General features: G+C 37.1%; 1 protein-coding gene across 1 annotated transcript in view; it reads right to left on the bottom strand.

The window, feature by feature from the left end:
- The window catches only part of LOC306843285 (NAD(P) transhydrogenase, mitochondrial-like), a 26,154-nt gene extending 1,326 nt beyond the window's left edge, over positions 1-24,828 (bottom strand). The window contains exons 1-19 of the mRNA XM_079374670.1: positions 24,586-24,828; positions 23,271-23,500; positions 20,071-20,288; positions 19,895-19,982; positions 17,834-17,922; positions 17,567-17,754; positions 15,499-15,824; positions 14,765-14,915; positions 12,815-12,976; positions 11,861-11,971; positions 11,272-11,417; positions 10,682-10,877; positions 7,802-8,035; positions 7,480-7,640; positions 5,654-5,833; positions 5,413-5,572; positions 3,421-3,502; positions 2,119-2,237; positions 183-298 (exon numbers count right to left, since the gene is read on the bottom strand). Of these exons, the coding sequence (XP_079230796.1) occupies positions 183-298; positions 2,119-2,237; positions 3,421-3,502; positions 5,413-5,572; positions 5,654-5,833; positions 7,480-7,640; positions 7,802-8,035; positions 10,682-10,877; positions 11,272-11,417; positions 11,861-11,971; positions 12,815-12,976; positions 14,765-14,915; positions 15,499-15,824; positions 17,567-17,754; positions 17,834-17,922; positions 19,895-19,982; positions 20,071-20,288; positions 23,271-23,500; positions 24,586-24,688 (3,060 nt within the window). The 5' untranslated portion in view covers positions 24,689-24,828. The remainder of the gene's footprint in view (positions 1-182; positions 299-2,118; positions 2,238-3,420; positions 3,503-5,412; positions 5,573-5,653; positions 5,834-7,479; positions 7,641-7,801; positions 8,036-10,681; positions 10,878-11,271; positions 11,418-11,860; positions 11,972-12,814; positions 12,977-14,764; positions 14,916-15,498; positions 15,825-17,566; positions 17,755-17,833; positions 17,923-19,894; positions 19,983-20,070; positions 20,289-23,270; positions 23,501-24,585) is intronic.

Raw genomic sequence — 24,828 nt, 5'->3', positions numbered from 1 at the left:
TTATCATTATGCAATGTTGAATCAAAATATTTCTTTCTGAAGCTACTTTTTGTAATGTATGTTTAATGCTTTTCTCATTTTAAAACAATTAGGACTTCAAATTATCTTTTAGAGGGTGCGATTTGCGACTGCCACATCATGTAATTAATTGTCAGTTTTAATAGTTACAGTAAACCTCTCACCTGTTTGGACTTCCAGACTTCTAGCACAGGCATCCCGGCGATGATGGAGTTGGGATCCTCCTGTGCGGCCGAGTTGACCGTGTCGTTGGCCCCGATCACGAGCGCCAGGTCAGTTTCTGCAGACACAGCGAGAACAATCAGAAGGTCTATTAGCCGCTCTCATGCGATGGGATCGGGTTTCTCCTCGCTCTACATGCTTATCTGCACCAGCTAAACAAAAACACGTACTGCCCTCCGACTCGGACCGCAGACGCCAGTCGCTGCAACACGGGGTTGCTGGGATATGTTGCATGTCTAGGCACAACTACATAAAGTGAATTATTACAAAGATCAGAGTCCACATGTGTCCTGACCGCTGCCAAACAACTTTACTGCGGTCTGTGGATCATCGGCTCATCCGTCTGACAGATAGGAGACGCACTTCACACTCAAAAAAAAAAAATAGACTTTGCATATACTTTTTTCATGCATATTTTTTTTAAAAGAAATTCATATTTGCATGCATTAAAATGATCAAAAGAGAAAATAAAGATATTTATAATGTTACAAAAGATTTCTATGTCAAATAAATGCTGTTCTTTTTAACTTTCTATTCATCTGTGAATCCTGAAAAATAAAATATATCACTGTTTCCATAAAAATATTGTGCAGCAAAACTGTTTTCAACATTGATAATAATCAGAAATGTTTGTTGAGCAGTAAATCAGTATATTATTATGATTTCTGAAGATCATGTGACACTGAAGACTGCAGTAATGATGCTGAAAATACAGCTGCAGATCACAGAAATAAATTACAGTTTAATTATATATTCACGGAAAACTTATATTTTAAATTATAATAATATTTCACAATTTTTACTGTATTTTTGATCAAATAAATGCAGCCTTGATTTGAAAGAGACTACAGTTTTAACAGTAGTGTAGACAGATACTAAAGATTCAGAGTTGATGTAATAGCTGGATTAATTATTTAAATACTAATAGCTGCGGTTTCCTGAACAGGGTTTAAATGAAGCCAGGAGCACGCTTAATTTAGAATAGTTAATCATGGTTTTAAAAATTTCTGAAACACAGACTAAGTACAGATTATTAACTCCTGGACTATGGAGTCCTAAACTAAAATAAACTAGATTAATTTAAAACCAACTGTGTTCATCTGAATTAGTGCGACAGAGGTTGCCTATAAAACATGGAATGAACCAAGAAAAGCTTAATTGTATGGAACAATAGCAGCGGCAAAACCTCCAAAAAACCCTTACTTACAAAGAGAAAACTTTTTTAAAGCAAGCAAAGTAAACTGCACACATCAGGTATCAAATAAAAGAAAAGGAATGCCTAGAAATCTCTTTGCAATGAATTCTTGCCTACATTCTTGCAACCAGCTGTTGTTAAAGTTTTGCAACATTTTTATTATTATTATTATTATTATGTTATACATAAAGCAGCTGTTTTATTGAGAGAGACATGGTCAGAATTCTATTGGCACTCTACATTTTTAGGACTATGATCAAAGAAAGTATAGAAGAAAATAAAACTGTAATGTTTATCCTTTTGATCTTTCAAAAAAATAAAAAATTAAGTAAATCAAACTAAAATAAATGTAATAAATCACAAAAATCTAACCTTTCAACAAAATTGTTATCCAATTTATTAGCCTTAAAACATGCACGCATGTAGGCCAGAAAAATCTAAATTTTCTCAGGAGAGCATGCCCTCGAACCCCCTAACAATCTCCATTTAGGGACCTCGGTATGTAGAAAAACCTAAAAGGCTTAATCTCTGTCTGGGAAACCACCCCTTAATGCATAGCACTTAATTAACACTTTTGATTTATGCAAATAAAATAAAAGGGGAAAATAAAGATGGGGAAAAAACAAGACTGAAGTATCAATGTGTGTCTTTGGAGTTATCAGCTGTTGGCTGTTGAATCTGACCTGGGAAATCTTTGTTGATCTCGTCCATCTCTAGAACGACGTCGTATGGGACGCCAGCCTCGGCCAGAAGCACATTGAGCTGTCCTGGCATGCGGCCCGCCACCGGGTGAATCCCAAACCTGAGAGACGCACGCATTATAATCCTTATTTTATCAGGTTTACATCAGAATGATTCACTGTGAAGCATTTCAACATCAGAACAGATGGGAGTTTATCCCTCATGTTGTAAATTCACCATCTGCGTCGCTCTGATGTAAATACTCGGAGAATGTTTTACACTTTCCCTCTTTATTTACAGAAGGGTTGCATATTGTCAGTGTTTTTTTTTTATTAGACACAGATGTGTTTTGTCTTCTTTTTAACAGAATTACGCTGCTGACCTGCCAAGTGCTCAAGACATTAAAAACTCTGGACGTGAAGTGTGAGAATCAGGCATGCTGTTATTCCTGGAACTTATTACACTGCAGAAAAAAGGCTTATCTTACTTAGTATTTTTGTCTTGTTTCCAGTCAAAACATCTAAAAATTCTTAAATTAAGATGCATTTACTAGATAAGCAAAATGACATAATTTGTGACCCCGGACCATAAAACCAGTCACAAGGGTATTTTTTTATTATTAAGGCATAATCTGAACGCTGGATAAATAATATTTCCATTGATGTATGGTTTGTTATGAGAGGACAATATTTGTCTGAGATACAACTATTTGAAAATCTGGAATCTGAGGGAGCAAAAAAATCTAAATATTGAGAAAATCATATTTAAAGTTGTTCAAATGAAGTTCTGAGCAATGCATATTAAGTTTTGATATATTTATGGTAAGAAATTTACAAAATATCTTCATGGAACATGATCTTAATATCCTAATGATATTTTTGGTATAATAGACAAATGTATAATTTTGACCCATGCAATGTATTGTTGGATATTGCTACAAATATACCTGTGTGAAATACTTTTCAAAGAGAAAACAAGATTATTTTGCTTACCCCATTTGCTTGTTCTAAGCAAAAACTCACTTAATTTTGACTTGTTTTTTTCTGAAAACAAGACAATAATTTTTACTCGTCTAGAAAATCCTTCTTGGTTTAAGAATTTTCTTCTTTTCTTTTCTTCTTTCTACAATCTGCAAAACATTGATTGTAAAATATGGTCACCCTAGCTTATCTAGTGCATGCATCTTAATTTAAGAGTTTTTACAAATTGTGACTAGAAACAAGATAAAAAATACTAATTAAGATAAGCCTTTTTTTGCTGTGTGTGATCAGATCTGAACACTAGTGTGTGAGCATGCGTCTGACCTCACAGTCTTGCCCTGCTCTGTCAACATCTTCACCATGTCAGCGATGGGATACTGAGCCTTGGCCGCACACAGACCCCAGCCTGCGCAGAGAGAACACACACACACACACACAGATTCATGTGGGTTATTACTCGTGTGTGTTTTCTGAGAATCTCAGCGAGGAATCCCCCAAACTACATGTCTCAAAATCCACATTTGCTTCAGGTTTGCTGCTAATAACTGGAGGAGCGTGGAGAATTGTGTCATCAGTGTGTGCTGACTTTCAGGGAAATCCGTTTGATTGCATTCAGATTGCAGAGTTCCCTGAACTCCAGATGTCTCCCTACAGGACGATCGCGTGTGGAGACGAGACACACACACATGTGTGACCCGTGTTTCCAGGCTGCTCGGGTTCCTCTCAGATTTCTCAACTAGGATTTGATTTGAGACTAAAGTAGGCGTATTATGTATTAAACAATGAAAGACTTGATCAAACTGCTTAGAGGAACAAATGTTTAAACTAATATGCATTATTTAAATCATGCAATACTTATCAGTTAATAATAATTAGTTTGTCCTGACACCAAAATGATAGAAATTAAAGCCATAAATTAAAACTATTGTATCTATATATGATCCTGGACCACAAAACCAGTTTCAGTTTTTCTTTCAGTTAAGATTTCCATTGATGTATGGTTTGTTATGATCTGGAATCATTGCAGATGAAAATCTGGAATCTGAGGGAGCAAAAAAATCTAAATATTGAGAAAATGGCCTTTAAAGTTGTTCAAATGAAGTTCTTAGCAATGCATATTACTAATCAGAAATGAAGTTTTGATATATTTACGGTAGGAAATGTACAAAATATCTTCATGGAACATGATCTTTATTTAATATCCTAATGATTTTTGGCATAAAATAGAAATGTATAATTTTGAGCCATACAATGTATTGTTGGCTATTGCTACAAATATACCTGTGCTACTCATGACTGCTTTTGTGCTGCAGGGTCACATATAACCAGCTTTAGCTGTATACATATACTCACATTAAGCCATATGTACTAATAGCAAATCTCATCTGGTTAATGTTTATATCGTCTCTAAATGTACACTATCCCATCGTCCAGCTCTGAACTGTGACTGTGAGACATTAAGATATTAGAAACATTAACATTATGAATTTCTGTGCAGCTGATTTGAAACCATGTGGATTAAGAAAAAACTACACAAATTAAACCGACGGATTCGTTTGTAGTTGATTGTGTCTGTGGAGCTTAATGCTTCGTCTGGTGTTTCTGCAGGTTTGTCTGGAAGACAGCAGGGAAACGTGTGTGTGTGTGTGTGTGTGTGTGTGTGTGAGAGAGAGAGAGAGAGAGAGAGACAGACACTCTCACACACACATCCTTTGACAAACACTGACCTCTTGTGTTCAAACGTCTGAGAAACAGCTTCAGAACTCAGTGACTTTATCTGATGCTCCACAGATCATTTCAACTCATCCTTCAGTTCAAACGAAGACCCAAAAACTATTTTAACAGTAATGCACTTAAACTGAATAGAGATCATACACCTCCATGATTCATGAGCAGAAATGAGGCGCTCCAAATATTTGAGCTGTACAGATGTCAAAATCAGTTTGTTGTAGAACTGCTAGTCTAAACCAGTTATTCTCATCCAAGAGACCTCAAGATGACTTAAAATGATTTAAAATAAGACAAAACAAACATTAAAATAAGTTAAAATTTATATTTTTTAAAAATACTTTGGAAGTCAATGGGGGCCAGAAAAACATACTGGTTTATAACAACTTGAGATAGAATAAAAGTGACAGAATTGTAATTTTTGGGTGAACTGTTCCTTTAACATGCATTAAACCCAGATCATTTAATGACCTGCATCATTCACCTCATGCTTCTGTAAGAGTGTTTGTTTGTGTGTGTGTGTGCGTGTGTGTGTGTGTGTGTGTGTGTGTGCGTGTATGTGCGTGTGTGCATGTGTGTGTGTCACACCAGGTGTTATGATGATGCTGTTGGCCTCTTTGATCATCTCGATCGACTGCTCCACGTTGACCTCGGTGTGTGTGCCGGTGATCTCCATGGGTTTCCCGCCGGAGGTGGACAAGGTTCCGTATCCTCCCAGAATGACGTTTGGCAGCGAGCGGTTCATGGCCTGCAGAAGAACAGAAGAACACACATCAGAAGAAGAGCTGGATGATCTCTGGTTAATGGCAGTGTGCTCTCGGTCACTCACCACACACATGATGTAGGACAGGATGGCACCGGACGAGCCGATCAGAGCGCCCACGATGGTCATCAGGTTATTGTCCAGCAGGAATCCCTCGGCACACAGCGCCCATCCAGAGTAACTGTTCAACACCGTGATCACCACGGGCATATCGGCTCCTCCGATGGCTGCGGTGAGCGTCACACCCTACACACACACACACACACACACACACACACACACCTGTGTTACTCAGGCCTTCCCACAATGGGTTCGGATGGACTGCTGCGGCAGTCACTGTGTTTAGGGTTTCCCAGCATGAAAAAAAACAAATAACAAAAAATCTGAATCTTTCTTATTTCAATTTTCTTTTATCTTTGAAGAACCAGGATTCACACAGTCTCGTAAACCTAGATAAACGAGGAAGCCTCATTAAGAAAGTGTGTTTCTAGACCTCCAAAAGTCAGGGAAATTAATCATCTTTAAACGCCATTGGCATTTTTATAACAAATATACATTTTACTAGTTATACAAAGCTCTAAAATATTGTATGTTATAGAAATTGTGAGTCCAAATTATTTTTTTTTAAATGCATTTATTTTATACGCTGCAATGCAAACGTTTGGGATCAGTAAGATTTTTAAAGTTTTTTAAAGAAGTTTGTTTTGCTCATTAAGGCTGCATTTATTTGATCAAAAATACAGAAAAAATATTGTGAAATATTATTGGAATTTAAAATAATGGATTTCTATTTTGATATACGGTAACAGTTTATTTTGATAGTCCACTTTAGGCATTCTACTAACAGTAAGTAACTTTGCAACTACATGTCAACTAGCAGTCATTAGAGTATTAGTAGACTGTCTGCTTAATATCTGCTAACACTTTATTTTGATGGGTCCACAACATACAACATACTGACTACGAGAAACTTTGAAAGTATGTCAACTTACTCTACTAACCCTACACCTACCCTACTGAGAATTAGTAGACATGTAGTTACAAAGTTATTAAAGTTAGTAGAATCTCTGAAGTGGACTATCAAAATAAAGCGTAATCTACTTTCATTCAGCAAGGATGTGTTAAATTATTTATATTTGTTATATTTTTATGTACTTATATTTTTTCTGTATTTTTAATCAAATAAAAGCAGCCTTGATGAGCAGAAGAAACTTCTTCAAAAAAACATTATATTTGTATATTTAAAATTGTTAAATGTTATATTTAAAAATATCTATTATAAATACATTGAATATACAAAAATATCCAGTTCAACCATACTAATAAGCAAAAATGACTTTAGATAAACTAATAATTGTGCTTCATTGTTTCTTTATTGCTGAAGAGTGTTGAACCTTCTTCTCCTGTGTTCTTTTACAGACGTCAATTTACTCCTCCTTCAGCCTGAGGTTTATTCATTACACTTTTTGGTGTGAAAGGGCTTTTACATTTGCTATAATTAGAACTACTTATAATAAAAACAATCAAGCCCTGCTCATATTTTAAAAGTAATGCAAAAGTAACGTAACGCATTACTTTCCATAAAAAGTAACTAAGTAACGTAATTAGTTACTTTTTTAGGGAGTAACGCATGCATTACTGCATTGTAATGCATTACTTTTAAAAGTAACTTTCCCCAACACTGCCTAGGATGCCTTGAGGGTGAGTAAAACATGGGCTAATTTTCATTTTTGAGTGAACTAACCCTTTAATTAGACTTGCTTTTCGATTAATAAAATATAATTTTCCATTAAAAATGGAATCCAGAAAAATTAAAACGGAATTTGGGAAAAAATAAAACCGATTTCATAAGGCCCTTTTTTAGGGTGTTTGGTGTGTGAGTTTGAGCTCACCATGACAGTGGAGAGGCCGGAGACGCCCAGCAAGCATCCCATGCCCGTGTTAAAGCTGTCACTCATCATGAAGGGCACCATCCCACCCACCGACGCCGCCATCAGACCCGCGTTTAGCATGTGACGCCCCGGCAGCAGCAGAGGAGACGAGTCCAACACACCTGAACACACACACAGGTTCATCCTCATCACAATGAACTGATATCAGCAGCAAGTGATGAATAAAATCACAGTGACGATCAACTGAGAGACATTCAGGCTCAAACACGCAGATCCCGACTAAAAACGGATGCTATTTTGTGTTTTATTTCAACAAATCCACCTTGTAACTTTCCGTAGGCGACCAGAGAGCCGCTGAAGGTCACTCCGCCGATGTAGGTGCCCAGATACGCCACGATCTTCAGCACGCCAGCGGCCGGATGGGCATCCAGGTGCGGGTGCTCGATCATAAACTCGGCGACGCAGGTGAGAACTGCCGCCAGACCCACCAGACTGTGGAACGCAGCGACCAGCTGAGGCAGATCCGAGATCTCGATGCGCTTGGCGAGGGTCAGACCTGAGGATGTGACATAAAACACACAATCAATGTGATAAACAACATTAGGTCACAAGTCAAATCAAGTCACCTTTATATATATATAGCGCTTTTAACAATACAGATTGTGTCAAAGCAGCTTTACAGTATTAAATAGGAAAATTGTGTGTCACTAATCCCCAGTGTTGGGGGAAAGTTACTTTTAAAAGTAATACATAGAGACAGAGCTCATGTAGGCCACGCCCACCGGGGGGGGGGGGGGGGGTAATCCAGTGCTCTCCATTGACTTTGTATTTCAGATACAAAGTCATTTCTCCTTGTCATTTCTGACTTATAACAAAAAACAGAACAGTGTCTAAAAGCTGCTGTGTGACAAGGTGTATAGCAAACAAGTTAAAAAACCCAGAACTACATTTTTATAAGCTGTCGACCCCAAAAAACGAGCGTTACAGGACACAAGAGTACAGCGCAATGTGTCATATGTGACCCGGGACCACAAAACCAGTCTTAAGTGTCAATTTTGAGATGTATACATTTATACTGAATAAACACGCTTTCCATTGATGTATGGTTTGTTATGATAGGACAATATTTGTCTGAGATACAACTATTAGAAAATCTGGAATCTGAGGGTGCAAAAAAATCTAAATATTGAGAAAATCTCCTTTAAAGTTGTTCAAATGAAGTTCTTAGCAATGCATATTACTAATCAAAAATTAAGCTGATATATTTACAGTAGAAAATTTACAAAATATCTTGATGGAACATGATCTTTACTTAATATCTAATAATTTTTGTCATAAAAGAGAAATGTATAATTTTGATCCATACAATGTATTGTTGTCTATTGCTACAGATATACCTGTGTTACTCATGACTGCTTTTGTGCTGCAGGGACACATATTACGTTTATTTGGGTCGACGTTACGACGGTTTTTTGGGTTGTAATGCATTACGTTACTTTTGAGTTACTTTTTAAATCTGGGCAGGGCTTGTTTGTTTGTTTTTAATATAAAAAAGTTCTTATATTACAAATGTAAAAGCTCTTTCACACCAAAAGTGATCTGAATACACCTCAGGCTGAAGGAAATGTAGATTCAGGTCTGTACAGTAGAGGACGCCGCTCAAACTAATCACATGAAGAATATGACGCAGGAGAAGAAAGTTCAGCACTATTCAGCAATAACTAAAATCAAACAAATATTTTTGCTTAGGTTGAACTGGATCATCATGGTCAATAGCAAAGACATTAGTTAATAAAATGGGATTGGATACATAAATTATATTAATCTTATTTAACATATTTAATTATTGCCGGTTTGTATAATATTCTGAGTTTGCATTTGACTATTTTTATTGATTTTGAGGAATACTCTGTTTTTGTGCAGGTGAGATGAGTAAATATATGTTCATAACTAGTCTAGAACTACAGTAAGATCATGTTCACACAGTGCACTTACTGCATTTACTCCTGATTTCTGTCAACATGGCAACACGAGAGCTGTCAGTCAATACATGGGAAACAAAGTAACTGGCGTTACGTATTTGAAACGTAATTCAGATATTTCCTTCCAAATTAAAAAGTAATGTGTTACTTTACTAGTTACTTTTAAAAAAAAGTAATCTGATTACTTGCATTACTTGTAATACTGAAAATAGTGTTTGCTATTGCCCTTTTGCATTATTGACACACTATTTTCCTATTTGATACTGTAAAGCTGTTTTGACACAATCTCTATTGTTAAAAGCACTATATAATAAAGGTGACTTGACTTAATACGTTACCCCCAACTCTGTAAAACACACAAAAATGATGAAGCACACTAAGTCACATTAGACTGTGAGCATGCAAGATTTATTCAGACAATGCAACACCTGAGACACGATGGACTCAACATATAACAAATAGAGTAAAAACACTGCACTGCATTACATGTGCTGAATGAAATCCAAATACTCATTTCTTACTAATTTTGAGCTGCTGATTCCAAACATAGTGTGTGTTTTGCTCTTTCACTTCATATTTTCTCACTAAATATGATCCATTTGATAGCATTTTTGCTTTGGACACCCATTTGTGTGGTGAAGAAGTCACAAACACGTAATTCCTATGTGAATCTGAGCCAGATTACAAATATCTGATCAATTCTCAGTCCATTTTCGCATGTATGAGATTATTTGATGCCGAATCCTGATTTCAAGGTCAGAATTATGGAAGAAAATGTAAACATGAACCTGATGTTTTCTGCTTTTTACAGCATCCAAACAGCCAGAGAAATCACAGATTTTATGAAAAAAGAACTTATTAGTAAACTCGTTCTTTGACATTAAATGGAGTATTTAAAAAGAAAAACATTATGTAAAGAAAAACAAGACATTTTGAAGACTTCTTTTTGTCATTAAAACTCAGACTTAAAATTAAGACTTAACTGCTTTAGTTTTTTTGATAAATGCACTAAACCTGAAACAAATGTATAATTTGAAACATTTCAGCCTTATTTAGTGAAAAACTGTACACGATGGAAAGTTTTTATTGATATTTTCGAACATCAAATTAGGTAATATTATGCCTTTTTTTGCAAATCAGCTGATCTGTAGGTGAGTGTGATCGGGCCTTCAGTCTGAGTCTGAGCAATAATCCAGAGCGGCGGAGGAATGAGTTCTTACCCAGAGTTCCACCTGTGGCCATGGCGAGGGACATCTGTGACAGGAGCTCAGGCGAGGGCTTCAGAGCACCCAGCGTAGCTGCGATTCCTCCGGCCACCCCGATCATTCCCAGAGCATTACCCAGACGACTGGTGCCCTGAGCCGAGAGTCCAGCGAGAGCACCCACACAACACAGACCCGAGCCCAGATACATCATCTGCACACACACACAGATTCAGACCTGAGCCCAGATACATCATCTCTACACACACACACACACACTGATTTAGACCCGAGCCCAGATACATCATCTCTACACACACACACACACACACTGATTTAGACCCAAGCCCAGATACATCATCTCTACACACACACACACACACTGATTTAGACCCAAGCCCAGATACATCATCTCTACACACACACACACACACTGATTTAGACCCAAGCCCAGATACATCATCTCTACACACACACACACACTGATTTAGACCCAAGCCCAGATACATCATCTCTACACACAGACACACACACACTGATTTAGACCCAAGCCCAGATACATCATCTCTACACACACACAGACACACACACACACACACACACAGCACCTGCTCGATGCTGTATCCTCCAGCCAGAGACGCCCCGTATCCGCCCACAAACGCCAGGCCGGGCAGAGAGTAGAGGTAGTTGTGCTCCGGAGGGTCTGTAGGCCTCTTAAACATGTCCAGCATCCTCTGTGTGATCAGGAACCCACCTGAAGAGCAGATCAAGCAGATCAGGCATCAGTGCTGTGTGTGATCTGTGCTTCTCAGCACTGTGTGAAAGCCATAGATTCAATTTGTGAAATATGAAAAACCAATGAAAAAAAGAGCGCCAACCAGGGGTTAATATTTAATATTAACCTAACTTCATTAAAATGCTAAAAATATAAGGATGCCAATTAAAATCATATTTCTTTTCACCCTCAATAACCAGTTTTTGCTGACAAATATACAGTTCTTGAAAATAAAATAAAATAAAAAAATCACAAAATGAATCATGGTTAATTTGACCTACATTGATACTCCCAATGTTCATTATAGTTACTATTATATAAAGTTTGTGTTTATGTCATAAAGGTCGCGGACTGCTTGTTTATGGGCTGTTGTGATATGTTGTGGTTTATGGGATGTATTCTCAGATTGGTTCTTCTCTGACCTGCGATGTTGATGGAGGACACAAACGCAGCGAGCAGCGCCAGAGATTCAGGGATAGATGATGGTGTGAGACCTCCACCCATCAGCACCAGCCCACCCACCGCCGTCAGACCTGCACACACACACGTACATAAGTACACACACATCAGCACATCAGTACACACACACACACACCAGTACACAGACACATACCAGTACATCAGTATACACACACACACACACACACACGTACACACACACATCAGTACATCAGTACACACACAAACACACATATCAGTACACACACACACACATCAGTACATACACACACACACACACACATATCAGTACACACACACACACAAGTACACACACACACACACACACACATCAGTACACACACACACACACACATCAGTACACACATGTTGGGTTTCCATGTTTTATGGGGACATCCCATAGGCGTAATGGATTTTATACTGTACAATCTGTATGTGCTATTGCCCTACACCAACCCTACACCTAAACTTAGCCCTCACAGGAAACATGCTGCATTTTTAGATTTTCAAAAAACTTTATGCTGTATGATTTATAAGCTTGTTTCCTCATGGGGACCAAAAAATGTCCCCACAAGATTAAGATTTACTGGTATTACTATCCTTGTGGGGACATTTGGTCCCCAGGACGTGATAAATACCAGGTGCACACACACACACACACACACACACACACACACACACACACACACATCAGTACATACACACACACACAAACACACACCAGTACATCAGTACACACACACACACACACACACATCAGTACACACACACACACACACACACACACACATCAGCACACACACACACACACACACACACATCAGCACACACACACACACATCGGTACATCAGCACACACACACACACACATCAGTACATCAGCACATACACACATGATCAGGTGTCTCTGATCTCACCTGAGATGGCATTGGTCACTGACATGAGCGGCGAGTGCAGCGCTGGAGTCACACCCCACACTGTGTGATATCCCACAATTCCAGCGAGGCCAAAGGTCGTCACCATCTGAGTGAAGTCAGCGTTAGGAGAGGCGATACCCAAACCCATCACGGTCGAGAGACCTTCACAACAGCACAGAGAGAGAGAGAGAGAGAGAGTTCCTCCATAACAGTGTTTCATTCATTTGTGCATTTGTTTTTTTCCTCAATCATTCATTAATTATGTAAATTTAATTACTTTGTTTGTTAATTTATTCATTATTTGTGACCCTGGAGCACAAAAGCAGTCATCAGTAACACAGGTATATTTGTAGCAATAGCCAACAATACATTGTATGGATCAAAATTAGACATTTCTCTTTTATGACAAAAATCATTAGGATATTAAATAAAGATCATGTTCCATGAAGATATTTAGTAAATTTCCTACTGTAAATATATCAAAACTTAATTTTTGATTAGTAATATGCATTGCTAAGAGCTTCATTTGAACAACTTTAAAGGAGATTTTCTCAATATTTAGATTTTTTTGCTCCCTCAGATTCCAGATTTTCAAATAGTTGTATCTCAGACAAATATTGCCCTATCATAACAAACCATACATCAATGGAAAGATTATTAATTCAGATTTCAGATGTTGTATATGACTGGTTTTGTGCTCCAGGGTCACATTTAATTCAAATGCATTAAATTTAATGGCATATCAGCAACACAGACGATTTCACAGCAGATACAGATTCAACATTCCATAAACACAAATTTCTAATTATTAACACACAAAAATACATAAAAACATACAAAATACCTCTATACTAGTTTTGTCCTGATTTATAATATTCATGCAATGCATTCATTCACTGAGCTGTTCATTCATTCGTGTATTCGTTCATTCAATCGTTCATTCATGCATTAATTTATTGATCCGCTCATTAATTCATTCATTCATTCAATGGCTTGTTTATTCATGTATGCCTTTACTCATGCATTCATTCATTTATAGCATATATTTATATATAAATATATTTACTTGTTTTTCATGAATTTATTTTGCAATACAAAGAGCAATGTGTAGCATTTGACCAGATTTAGTCCTACACTTATTCACTTATATTTGATCCCCACTAAATGTTATTTCACTAAATGTTTAGATTTTATACAATTATTGTGTACTCATGATTTTTCCTAGAATAACTTTTGCTGCTGAATTATCTGCTAATATTTTTTCAGCCGCTTGCACACAACATCTTTACTTGTCACAGTTTCTGAAAGCTGACGCTCAAACAGCAGAAGCACACACCAAATCTGCAAAACCAGACACTAATTCTCATTAGCACTAATTCTAATTCTTTTGACTCAGTTTGTAATTTCATAAAACATTTTTTGCAAAACACAACACAGTTCTCTATGTAGCACACAAAAATCTAACAGGGATTAATATTATGGCAAAGGTGTTTGCAAATGTTTGTTTTTGAGATGTGTTTGTGATATTTTGAATGCATTGCTTCATTTTGCAAGAAATGTTAGGTATTTTGCATTTTGTGTGCAATTCTTGGATTTGTGTGTAAAGTTTTGAAAAAAAAGAGGCAAAGTTTTGAAAATGTGTGTAAGCAGTTAAAAAAAAAGGGTAATAATAGTATTTTTGTCATAGATTATGATGATATAATTTTTAATTTGTTATTTTATGTTAAAATGAAGTTGTTGTCTATATTTAGTAGATTGTGTTTAACACACAAAAGAGTAATGGTCAGATCACCACACTGAGGCATTCGACATTGATTTAAAAACAACAACGCTGGTATCGGATAGGAATCGGCCGATACTCAGAATCTTTGGGATCGGATCGGTGAAAAAATGGTATCGGTGCATCCCTACCTTTCATTAATTTGCTCATTCATTCGTTTGGTTTCTGACCTGCTGTGTAGACGCCCGCTGATGTCATGGTGCGTCTGAAAGGGGAGATTTCTGCCTTTTTCTCAGCTTCCAGCTCAGCGACGCTCTTCTGTTTGGTGGGTGCCGGCGGAGTGGTTTTTGGCAGCGGCGCAGGGAAAAGATTCTTACCTTGCTGCAAACAGAAAAATAAAGCATGAATATACACACACAATCAAACAGATGAAATACAGTCAAACCAAAATTTATTCAGACACCTTCTCACATTATATCACAGTTTATTCGCTATAGTTTAGAAAATGGTAATAAAATATGAGAAGAGCTCAGAGTTAAACTGTCAGAACAAACTGATCTTGATAATGTCAGATAACTTTGATAGAAAGGTATGTAATGAATTGGGTTGAATAGCTGTCAGCTGTTAAATTTAAGATCATAATTAGATAAAACCAATTTAGCTCAACTAATTACCAAGCAATGCTTCATTTAGTTCAGTCTGTGGTGGAAAAACATCACATTAGCAATTAAAGAAAAACACTTCAGCAAAACATGCTCAGGTCAAAGAGTCTGAATACTTTTTGGTCCCAAATGTTTACTGTTAGTTCACTGTATGAAGAATTTTATACAGTTTATTTTATCCTCACTTACATAAATGAACTATAGTATCCTGCACCCACTAGTAAAATAATATCTGGTGTCTGAATCATTTTTGGTTTGAATGTATATAATGAGGAAGCTTTAGTTTATTTGGGTTCGATCACCTTCATCACCATCGTCCCTCTGATCACGTGATCCAGCGTCCCGTAGTTGAACTCGTCGCAGGGCTCAAAGTGGAAGAACTCTTTATCAGGGCTGATGGCCTTCAGCAGCTTGATGATGTTGTTGGAGTAGAGCGAGCTGGCCTGTGTGGGCATCCGGCTGGGCAGATCCGTGTAGCCGATGTGCGTCACGCCCCGATGGAGGTACAGCTCCCCGGGTTTGGTGGTCTCGATGTTTCCTCCGGCCTCCGCCGCCAGATCCACCACCACCGACCCATCTCGCATGCTCTCCACCATCTCACGCTTGATCAGCACCGGAGCGCGCTTTCCTGAACACACACGGCTGATCAAACTAGGGTTTATGAGGAGTAGTTTAAAGGGTTAGTTCACCCAAAAATGAAAATTAGCCCATGAGTTACTCACCCTCAATGCAGCCTAGGTGTATATGACTTCTTCTTTCAGACGAATCCAATCAGAGTTATATTAAAAATTGTCCTTGCTCTTCCAAGCTTTATAATGGCAGTGAATGGGTGTTTTTGTTCAACAGTCCAACAGTAGTCAAATAAAGCGCATCCATCCATAATAAAATGTGCCTTACATGGATCCGGGAAGTGAATAAAGGCCTCCTGTAGTGATTTTTGTATGAAAAATATCCATATTTAAAACGTTATAAACACTTTTCTCTCACTTTCACTTGGTGATTCATTGGAAGTGTGGAGAAGAGAGAGAGATGTCAAAAAAACACCCATCCACTGCCATTATAAAGCTTGGAAGAGCAAGGATAATTTTTAATATAACTCTGATTGGATTCGTCTGAAAGAAGAAAGTCATAGCATGCCTTGAAGGTGAGTAAAACATGGGCTAATTTTCATTTTTGGGTGAACTAACCCTTTAAGAGTTAAAAAAATTAAGGAATAAACTGAGCAGAACACAGTGGGCCCATCATACACCCGGCACAATGTGATGCCAGGCGCCATGCAAGTGTTTTTTGCTAGTTTCAGCCCGAACATGAGTGTGCTGGTCTGAAAACAAGGTGTGTTCAGGAGCTTTGCTATTGTGAGGCAAATAAAAACAACTGCGCCATCGAGCAACTAAAACCTGGTCTAGCCCTGTTTTAACGATCTAAGGTGCACTTAGAGCTGGTCCGAATCCACTTTTGATAGTTTAACGACGCTAAAAACGGTCGGCATGTCAATATTCTCTCTAAATGTGAATGCCTTGTATTAGCAACACTTCAGATTTTGAAAATACAACACATCTCCATTACTTTTTAATTCATTTTACAGAGAGAGAAAAAAATGTTTTTTTTTTTCATAAACACTAGAATATGGAAATAGCTTTTTACTCAACCTTCTGAATTCTGATCTCAAAAAAAGCAAAAAAGTTCTTCCTCAGTGTTTTTGTCCTGTTTTCCAGTGCAAATGTACAATGATTCTTAGATACATTTACTGGAGAAGCAAAATAATAAAGCAAGTCTTGTTTTCTAAGTAACTGATCAACATGAAGTGAGTTTATGATTAAAACAAGAACAAATATCTGCCAATGGGCTCAGAAAAATCAACTTAATTCAAAAGGAAAGCAAGCTTTCATTCCCCATTTGTTCTCATTTTAATCATAAACTCACTTGATTTTGTTCAGCTTCTCAGTAAACAAGACCTCATGTGTTCATTTTGCATCTCCAGTAAATGTATCTTGATTTAGGGACATTTAAATGTTTCTACTGGAAAACAAGACAGAAATACTGAGGAAGATATTCGTTTTTGCAGTGCATGCGATATTTAATGCCACGACTTTATGAAGACTTTCTGCCCTGATTAAAGATTCAAGATTCAGCTCAAAGTGTCTGAATACTTTTTGCTCCCAAATTTTTACTGGTAGTCCACTGTATGAAGAACTTTTGGGTGTAATATGTCACAGTTTATTTTATTTTGCTATCCTCACTTACATAAATGAACTATAGTGTCCTGCACCCACTACTAAAAAAATATCTGGTGTCTGAATCATTTTTGGTTTGACTGTAAACAATAAGAAATAAACAGCACAAATAATTAGTTTTCTATGCTGTGTTCACCAGGAATCAGAGCCGTGCTGATGACGATGTCGACGTCCTTGCACTGTTTGGTAAACAGACTCATCTCTGCCTCCAGGAACTCTTTAGACATCTCTTTGGCGTATCCTCCGACCCCTTCGCCCGACTCGGCGATGTGGATCTCCAGCGGCTCCGCTCCGAATGACTTGAACTGCTCCAGTGCTGCCGGTCTAACAGGAGACACACAGACAGTCAGAACGGCTTCAGTTTGATCTCAGGTTCAGACTGATAAAGCCACGTCACACACACCTGGTGTCGAATCCTCTGACTATGGCACCCATTGATTTAGCAGCTCCCGCCGCAGCCAGACCCGCGACACCGCCACCGATAACCAGCACCTACACACACACCGCTCCTTTTAGTAATGTTTACTTTGCTAATGCTTCTGTGAAAGCTTGAGAAATCATATTCAATTAGCAAAAGCCTTGTTTATTCACCTGTTTTGTGTATATTTGGAGAGTTAAGTAATACTTAAAAATGTCTGAATGTCAGCATCATGTGACATTCATTCCAAATAAAGATTTTTAAAACAAAACATTTCACAGAAAAAAAATATTTGTAATAGTAAAACATCAGATCTAGTGGAATATTACATTTACATGTATTTGGCAGATGATTTATTCATAGGACTTCTACACTGTAAAAAAAAAAAAGTTGAGCAACCTTAAAAGTTTAAGGCAACCAGCTTCAGCATATTTTTGAGTTTTCTCAACTTTTTGTTGCATAAACTTAACAAGTTGAGAAAACTCAAAAAATGTGCTGAAGCTGGTTGACTTAAACTTTTAAGTTTGCTCAACTTTTTTTTTTTTTTACAGTGTAGGTTATTTTTTTTATAATTTTTTTTTGAGTTCATGCATTCTCTGGGAATCAAACCTTACAGGGACGCTCCTGTCCATTAAAAATCACAGAAAACAAGTTCAGCAAAGTTTTTTTTTTTATAATTCAAGACTTTTTAAAAGACCTGCACCAGCAACAACCCTCAAAATAAATGATGCATCTCAGATTATTTAATTAATTTAACATATTCAACTGCAAACAGGTTTAAACACATGTTAAATTCAATGTATTCACGTACTGAATTTATCACATGGTCAATATTGGATTTTATTGATACAATAATAACATGTTTAAACTTATACTAATACTGGTACAATCTATACTAGTAAAATATTAGTAAAAATACAATACTAGTAAAATCTGTATATTAAATGTGTTAAATAATATTCCAAATGTTACCGTCCTGCGACCTTTTTAAGTATAATCACATTAGGCCATATTGTGATTCCTGTTTTTTTTTATTTCAGTTTTAGCTTTAGTTATTTTAGTACATAAAGTTGAAATGAAAATAAGAAATTTTGCCTTGGAAACTAAAGTTTTTAACCCTTTAACTGTCATCCCCCATGTTTTAATATAGACGTAAAAGTGCACTATTCAAACTTAAATTGTTATACAGTAATTCATGAACGAATACATTTTGTACCATTTCTGTGGTAATTCAATGTCTGATTTTAAAATGGTTTCCACAGGATGAATTTTGAGGTTTTAAGCTTTCATTTGATAAATACTTTATGATGATTTCTAAAATGTGATAGGGAAAAAGTCACTTTTTGTGACAAAGGTCAGAACTCCTGTTAAGATGTAGATGCACAGATAGGTGCACTCTTGCCATAAATGAATCTATTACTGTTCCTACATCATTTGTTCTACAAAAAACAGTGTTAAAATGGACCTTTACAACTATATATGTGTCCCTGCAGCACAAAAGCAGTCATCAGTAGCACAGGTATATCTGTAGCAATATCAACAATACATTGTATGGATCAAAATTATACATTTCTCTTTTATGACAAAAATCATTAGGATATTAAGATCATGTTCCATGAAGATATTTAGTAAATTTCCTACCGTAAATATATCAAAACTTAATTTTTGATTAGTAATATGCATTGCTAAGAACTTCATTTGAACAACTTTAAAGGAGATTTTCTCAATATTTTGATTTTTTTGCACCCTCAGATTCCAGATTTTCTAATAGTTGTATCTCAGCCTAATATTGTCCTATCATAACAAACCATACATCAATGGAAAGATTATTTATTCCGCTTTCAGATGGAATTGACCCTTATGACTGGTTTTGTGGTCCAGGGTCACATATATAGTTTGTCATGATTAGATAACAGTTAAGGGTGACAGTTAAGAGGTTAAATTTAATGAACATTTATTTTACTTGAAGTAACAATTTTAAAAAATAAATGGTTTTAGCTTTATTTTTAGTTAACTATAATAATCCTGGACAGACGTGTTCTGTACCTTCGCCGGAGGAACTTTTCCTGCCGCTGTGATCTGACCAGTGAAAAACCTTCCGAAGTGATTGGCCGCGAGAACCACAGCCTTATACCTGCGGACGAGAGCGTTATGAATGAGATTATCATCATCACACAGAGATCTCACACACACACAGAGCGGGATCAGCGGTCTCGTCTCACCCTGCGATGTTGGCCATGGAGCTGAGCGCGTCATATCCCTGTGCAATGGTGACCCGTGGCACCTGGTCCATCGCCAGCACCGTACACTGCTGTTTGCTCAGTCTGTCCATCAGCTCGGGGTTCTGCGCCGGGTAGACGAAGCTCACCAGTGTGGATCTGGGCTTCAGGAGGTCTGCCTCATGCACCTTCAAACCCTCGTTAAACACCGGCCCTCGAACCTGCGACACACGTCAGATGCCAATCATTAAACCACACTCAAAAACACTCATTATATGAGCTGAAACAGCCAGTGTTAAGGTATGTTCACGAGATATGAACTCAGAATTGCAAGATGTAAGCTCAGAATTGTGATATATGAACTCAGAATTGAGATATGAACTCAGAATTGTGAGATATGAACTCAGAATTGAGATATGAACTCAGAATTGTGAGATATGAACTCAGAATTGAGATATAAACTCAGAATTGAGATATGAACTCAGAATTGTGAGATATGAACTCAGAATTGAGATATAAACTCAGAATTGAGATATGAACTCAGAATTGAGATGTAAACTCAGAATTGAGATGTAAACTCAGAATTGAGATGTAAACTCAGAATTGAGATGTAAACTCAGAATTGAGATGTAAACTCAGAATTGAGATATGAACTCAGAATTGAGATATGAACTCAGAATTGAGATATGAACTCAGAATTGAGATATGAACTCAGAATTGAGATATGAACTCAGAATTGAGATGTAAACTCAGAATTGAGATGTAAACTCAGAATTGAGATATGAACTCAAAATTGCAAGACGTAAACTCAGAATTGTGAGATATGAACTCAGAATTGAGATATAAACTCATAATTGAGATATGATCTCATAATTGAGATATGAACTCATAATTGAGATATGATCTCAGAATTGATATATGAACTCATAATTTCTAGATGTAAACTCAGAATTGAGATATGAACTCATAATTGAGATATGATCTCAGAATTGAGATATGAACTCAGAATTGAGATTTGAACTCAGAATTGAGATTTGAACTCAGAATTGAGATATGAACTCATAATTGAGATTTGAACTCAGAATTGAGATATGAACTCAGAATTGAGATTTGAACTCAGAATTGAGATATGAACTCATAATTGAGATATGATCTCAGAATTGATATATGAACTCATAATTTCTAGATGTAAACTCAGAATTGAGATATGATCTCAGAATTGAGATATGAACTCAGAATTGAGATATGATCTCAGAATTGAGATATGAACTCAGAATTGCAAGATGTAAACTCAGAATTGTGAGATATGAACTCAGAATTGAGATATTAACTCAGAATTGCAAGATGTAAACTCAGAATTGAGATATGAACTCAGAATTGAGATATGATCTCAGAATTGAGATATGAACTCAGAATTGAGATATGAACTCAGAATTGCGAGATATGAACTCAGAATTGAGATATGAACTCAGAATTGCAAGATGTAAACTCAGAATTGAGATATGAACTCAGAATTGCAAGATATGAACTCAGAATTGAGATATGAACTCAGAATTGCGATATGAACTCAGAATTGCGAGATATGAACGCAGAATTGCAAGATGTAAACTCAGAATTGAGATATGAACTCAGAATTGCGAGATGTAAACTCAGAATTGAGATATGAACTCAGAATTGAGATATGAACTCAGAATTGAGATATGAACTCAGAATTGAGATATGAACTCAGAATTGCAAGATGTAATCTCAGAATTGAGATATGAACTCAGAATTGAGATATGAACTCAGAATTGAGATATGAACTCAGAATTGCAAGATGTAATCTCAGAATTGAGATATGAACTCAGAATTGAGATATGAACTCAGAATTGCAAGATGTAATCTCAGAATTGAGATATGAACTCAGAATTGATATATGAACTCAGAATTGCAAGATGTAATCTCAGAATTGAGATATGAACTCAGAATTGAGATATGAACTCAGAATTGCAAAATGTAATCTCAGAATTGAGATATGAACTCAGAATTGAGACTCAGAATTGAGATATGAACTCAGAATTGAGATATGAACTCAGAATTGCGAGATGTAAACTCAGAATTGAGATATTAACTCAGAATTGCAAGATGTAATCTCAGAATTGAGATATGAACTCAGAATTGCAAGATGTAATCTCAGAATTGAGATATGAACTCAGAATTGAGACTCAGAATTGAGATATGAACTCAGAATTGAGATATGAACTCAGAATTGAGACTCAGAATTGAGATATGAACTCAGAATTGAGACTCAGAATTGATATATGAACTCAGAATTGCAAGATGTAATCTCAGAATTGAGATATGAACTCAGAATTGAGATATTAACTCAGAATTGCGAGATGTAAACTCAGAATTGAGATATGAACTCAGAATTGAGACTCAGAATTGAGATATGAACTCAGAATTGAGATATGAACTCAGAATTGCAAGATGTAATCTCAGAATTGAGATATGAACTCAGAATTGAGACTCAGAATTGAGATATGAACTCAGAATTGAGATATGAACTCAGAATTGAGACTCAGAATTGAGATATGAACTCAGAATTGAGATATGAACTCAGAATTGCAAGATGTAATCTCAGAATTGAGATATGAACTCAGAATTGAGACTCAGAATTGAGATATGAACTCAGAATTGAGATATGAACTCAGAATTGCAAGATGTAATCTCAGAATTGAGATATTAACTCAGAATTGCAAGATGTAAACTCAGAATTGAGATATGAACTCAGAATTGAGACTCAGAATTGAGATATGAACTCAGAATTGAGATATTAACTCAGAATTGCAAGATGTAATCTCAGAATTGAGATATGAACTCAGAATTGGAAGATGTAATCTCAGAATTGAGATATGAACTCAGAATTGGGAGATATGAACTCAGAATTGAGATATGAACTTTGAATTGCAAGATATGAATTGAGAATTGAGATATGAACTCAGAATTGGGAGATATGAACTCAGAATTGAGATATGAACTTTGAATTGCAAGATATGAATTGAGAATTGAGATATGAACTCAGAATTGGGCTAAACTCCATTGTATCACATCAGTACCAAAGCAGGTGTAATTGCTGTGATTATGCATCAGCAGAAGGACATAAACCGCTTTATAGTTTTATATAGCAGCCTGAACCTGGTTTAAACAGACATGTTTCTCACCTTCAGGACCAGATCTGATCCAAATGCTCCCTTGGTGTCGGTGATCTGGGCTCCGACGGCCCGGTACTGATCGTCAGAGAACTTGGCTTCGCGTCCGGCGCCGGACTCCACCTGCACCCTGAAGCCCTGTTTGACCAGCAACTCTGCGCCCGCAGGAGACACGGCCACCCGCCGCTCATTCAGATAGATCTCCTTAGGAACGCCCACCAGCACCTCTTTATATCGCACACCTGACACACACACAGAGACAGGAAGAAAACACCTACATTAGGAACATCTCAGAAACCCCAGCAACTGCATAGTAATGTGCTAAAAAACAACTCAGGACAATTTGGCAACCACCAATAACACTCCAGCATTGTGAGTTTTGGACAGCAAATATCATTTACAGTATTTTCAGAAAAGAAAATGCACAATCTACTTAGAATTACTATAGATTAACTCTAACCTAAACCCTAACCATAAATTGAAAACCTATTTAATAGGACATTACTCTGTGAAGCCTTTTTCTAAGGAAGTATATTAATTTTTGTGACTTTTTATCTCACTATTCTGTCTTTTCTCCTCACAATTTAGCTCAGAATTGCGAGATATGAACTCAGAATCGAGATATGAACTCAGAATCGAGATATGAACTCAGAATCGAGATATGAACTCATAATTGCGATAAACTCATAATTGCGAGAAATGAACTCAGAATTGTGAGACAAACTCATAATTGCAATAAACTTAGAAGTGCAAGATGTAAACTCAGAATTGCGATACAAAACTTTGAATTCTGAGAAAGACGTTATAGTTCCATTTTTATTCTGTGGTTTAATAAGTGTCCATAGTTTTCCGTGAAGTGTGTGGCTCCCACAAAGCTCTTTTCCAGGTTTTACAGTGCATCTGTTTCACAATGCAACAGTGGAAACATTGAGTGCACACACAGACGGGCGGTGTTCGGCGCAGCTTAGCGTCACGGCCGGATCAGCTAACACATTTCTCTCCATACTTGGCATCACGACATCCAATCAGAGCGAGGCAGCAGACATTATTAGAAGCTCATTGGCAGAGATCCAGTGGCAGAGTCGCACAAACATAAACTAAAGGGAAGTGACATGCAATGATAAGGACATTTCACGAGGACATTGAGAGCGAAAGATCATCTCGAGTTCACCTTTAACTGACCTCGCTTATCTCCACCACAGAACGATACATTCACATGTGTTACATCACTTAAAACTTTCAGCTGAAAAGAAGACACTCTCTGAGAGCTCCTGCTCTAGTTTGACCTCAAATGAACCGAGTTATAGATCTGAGGGGCCCGCCTCACCTTTATGAGCCTGTTGATCATACAGAACAGGGAAGGTCTGGAAGAATCTTCTCCCCGTCCGCTGCACAGAGCAGGAGGTCACACAGCGCAGCAGACACGCCATGTCTCAGACGTCTGAGGAACAAAACACACAGTCTCAGCAGCACACACACACACGCTCGCTGTCAGACGCAGACACACATGTTCCAGCAGCGGTGAGGCCGGGTGAAGACACCTGCCACTCTCGGACCGCAACGCGAGATC

Source organism: Barbus barbus (genome assembly GCF_936440315.1).
Source record: "Barbus barbus genome assembly, chromosome: 23".
Classification (NCBI taxonomy): Eukaryota; Metazoa; Chordata; class Actinopteri; order Cypriniformes; family Cyprinidae; genus Barbus; species Barbus barbus.
The sequence above is the reverse complement of the archived record's forward strand: the minus strand, read 5'-3'. Positions and strand labels throughout refer to the sequence as shown.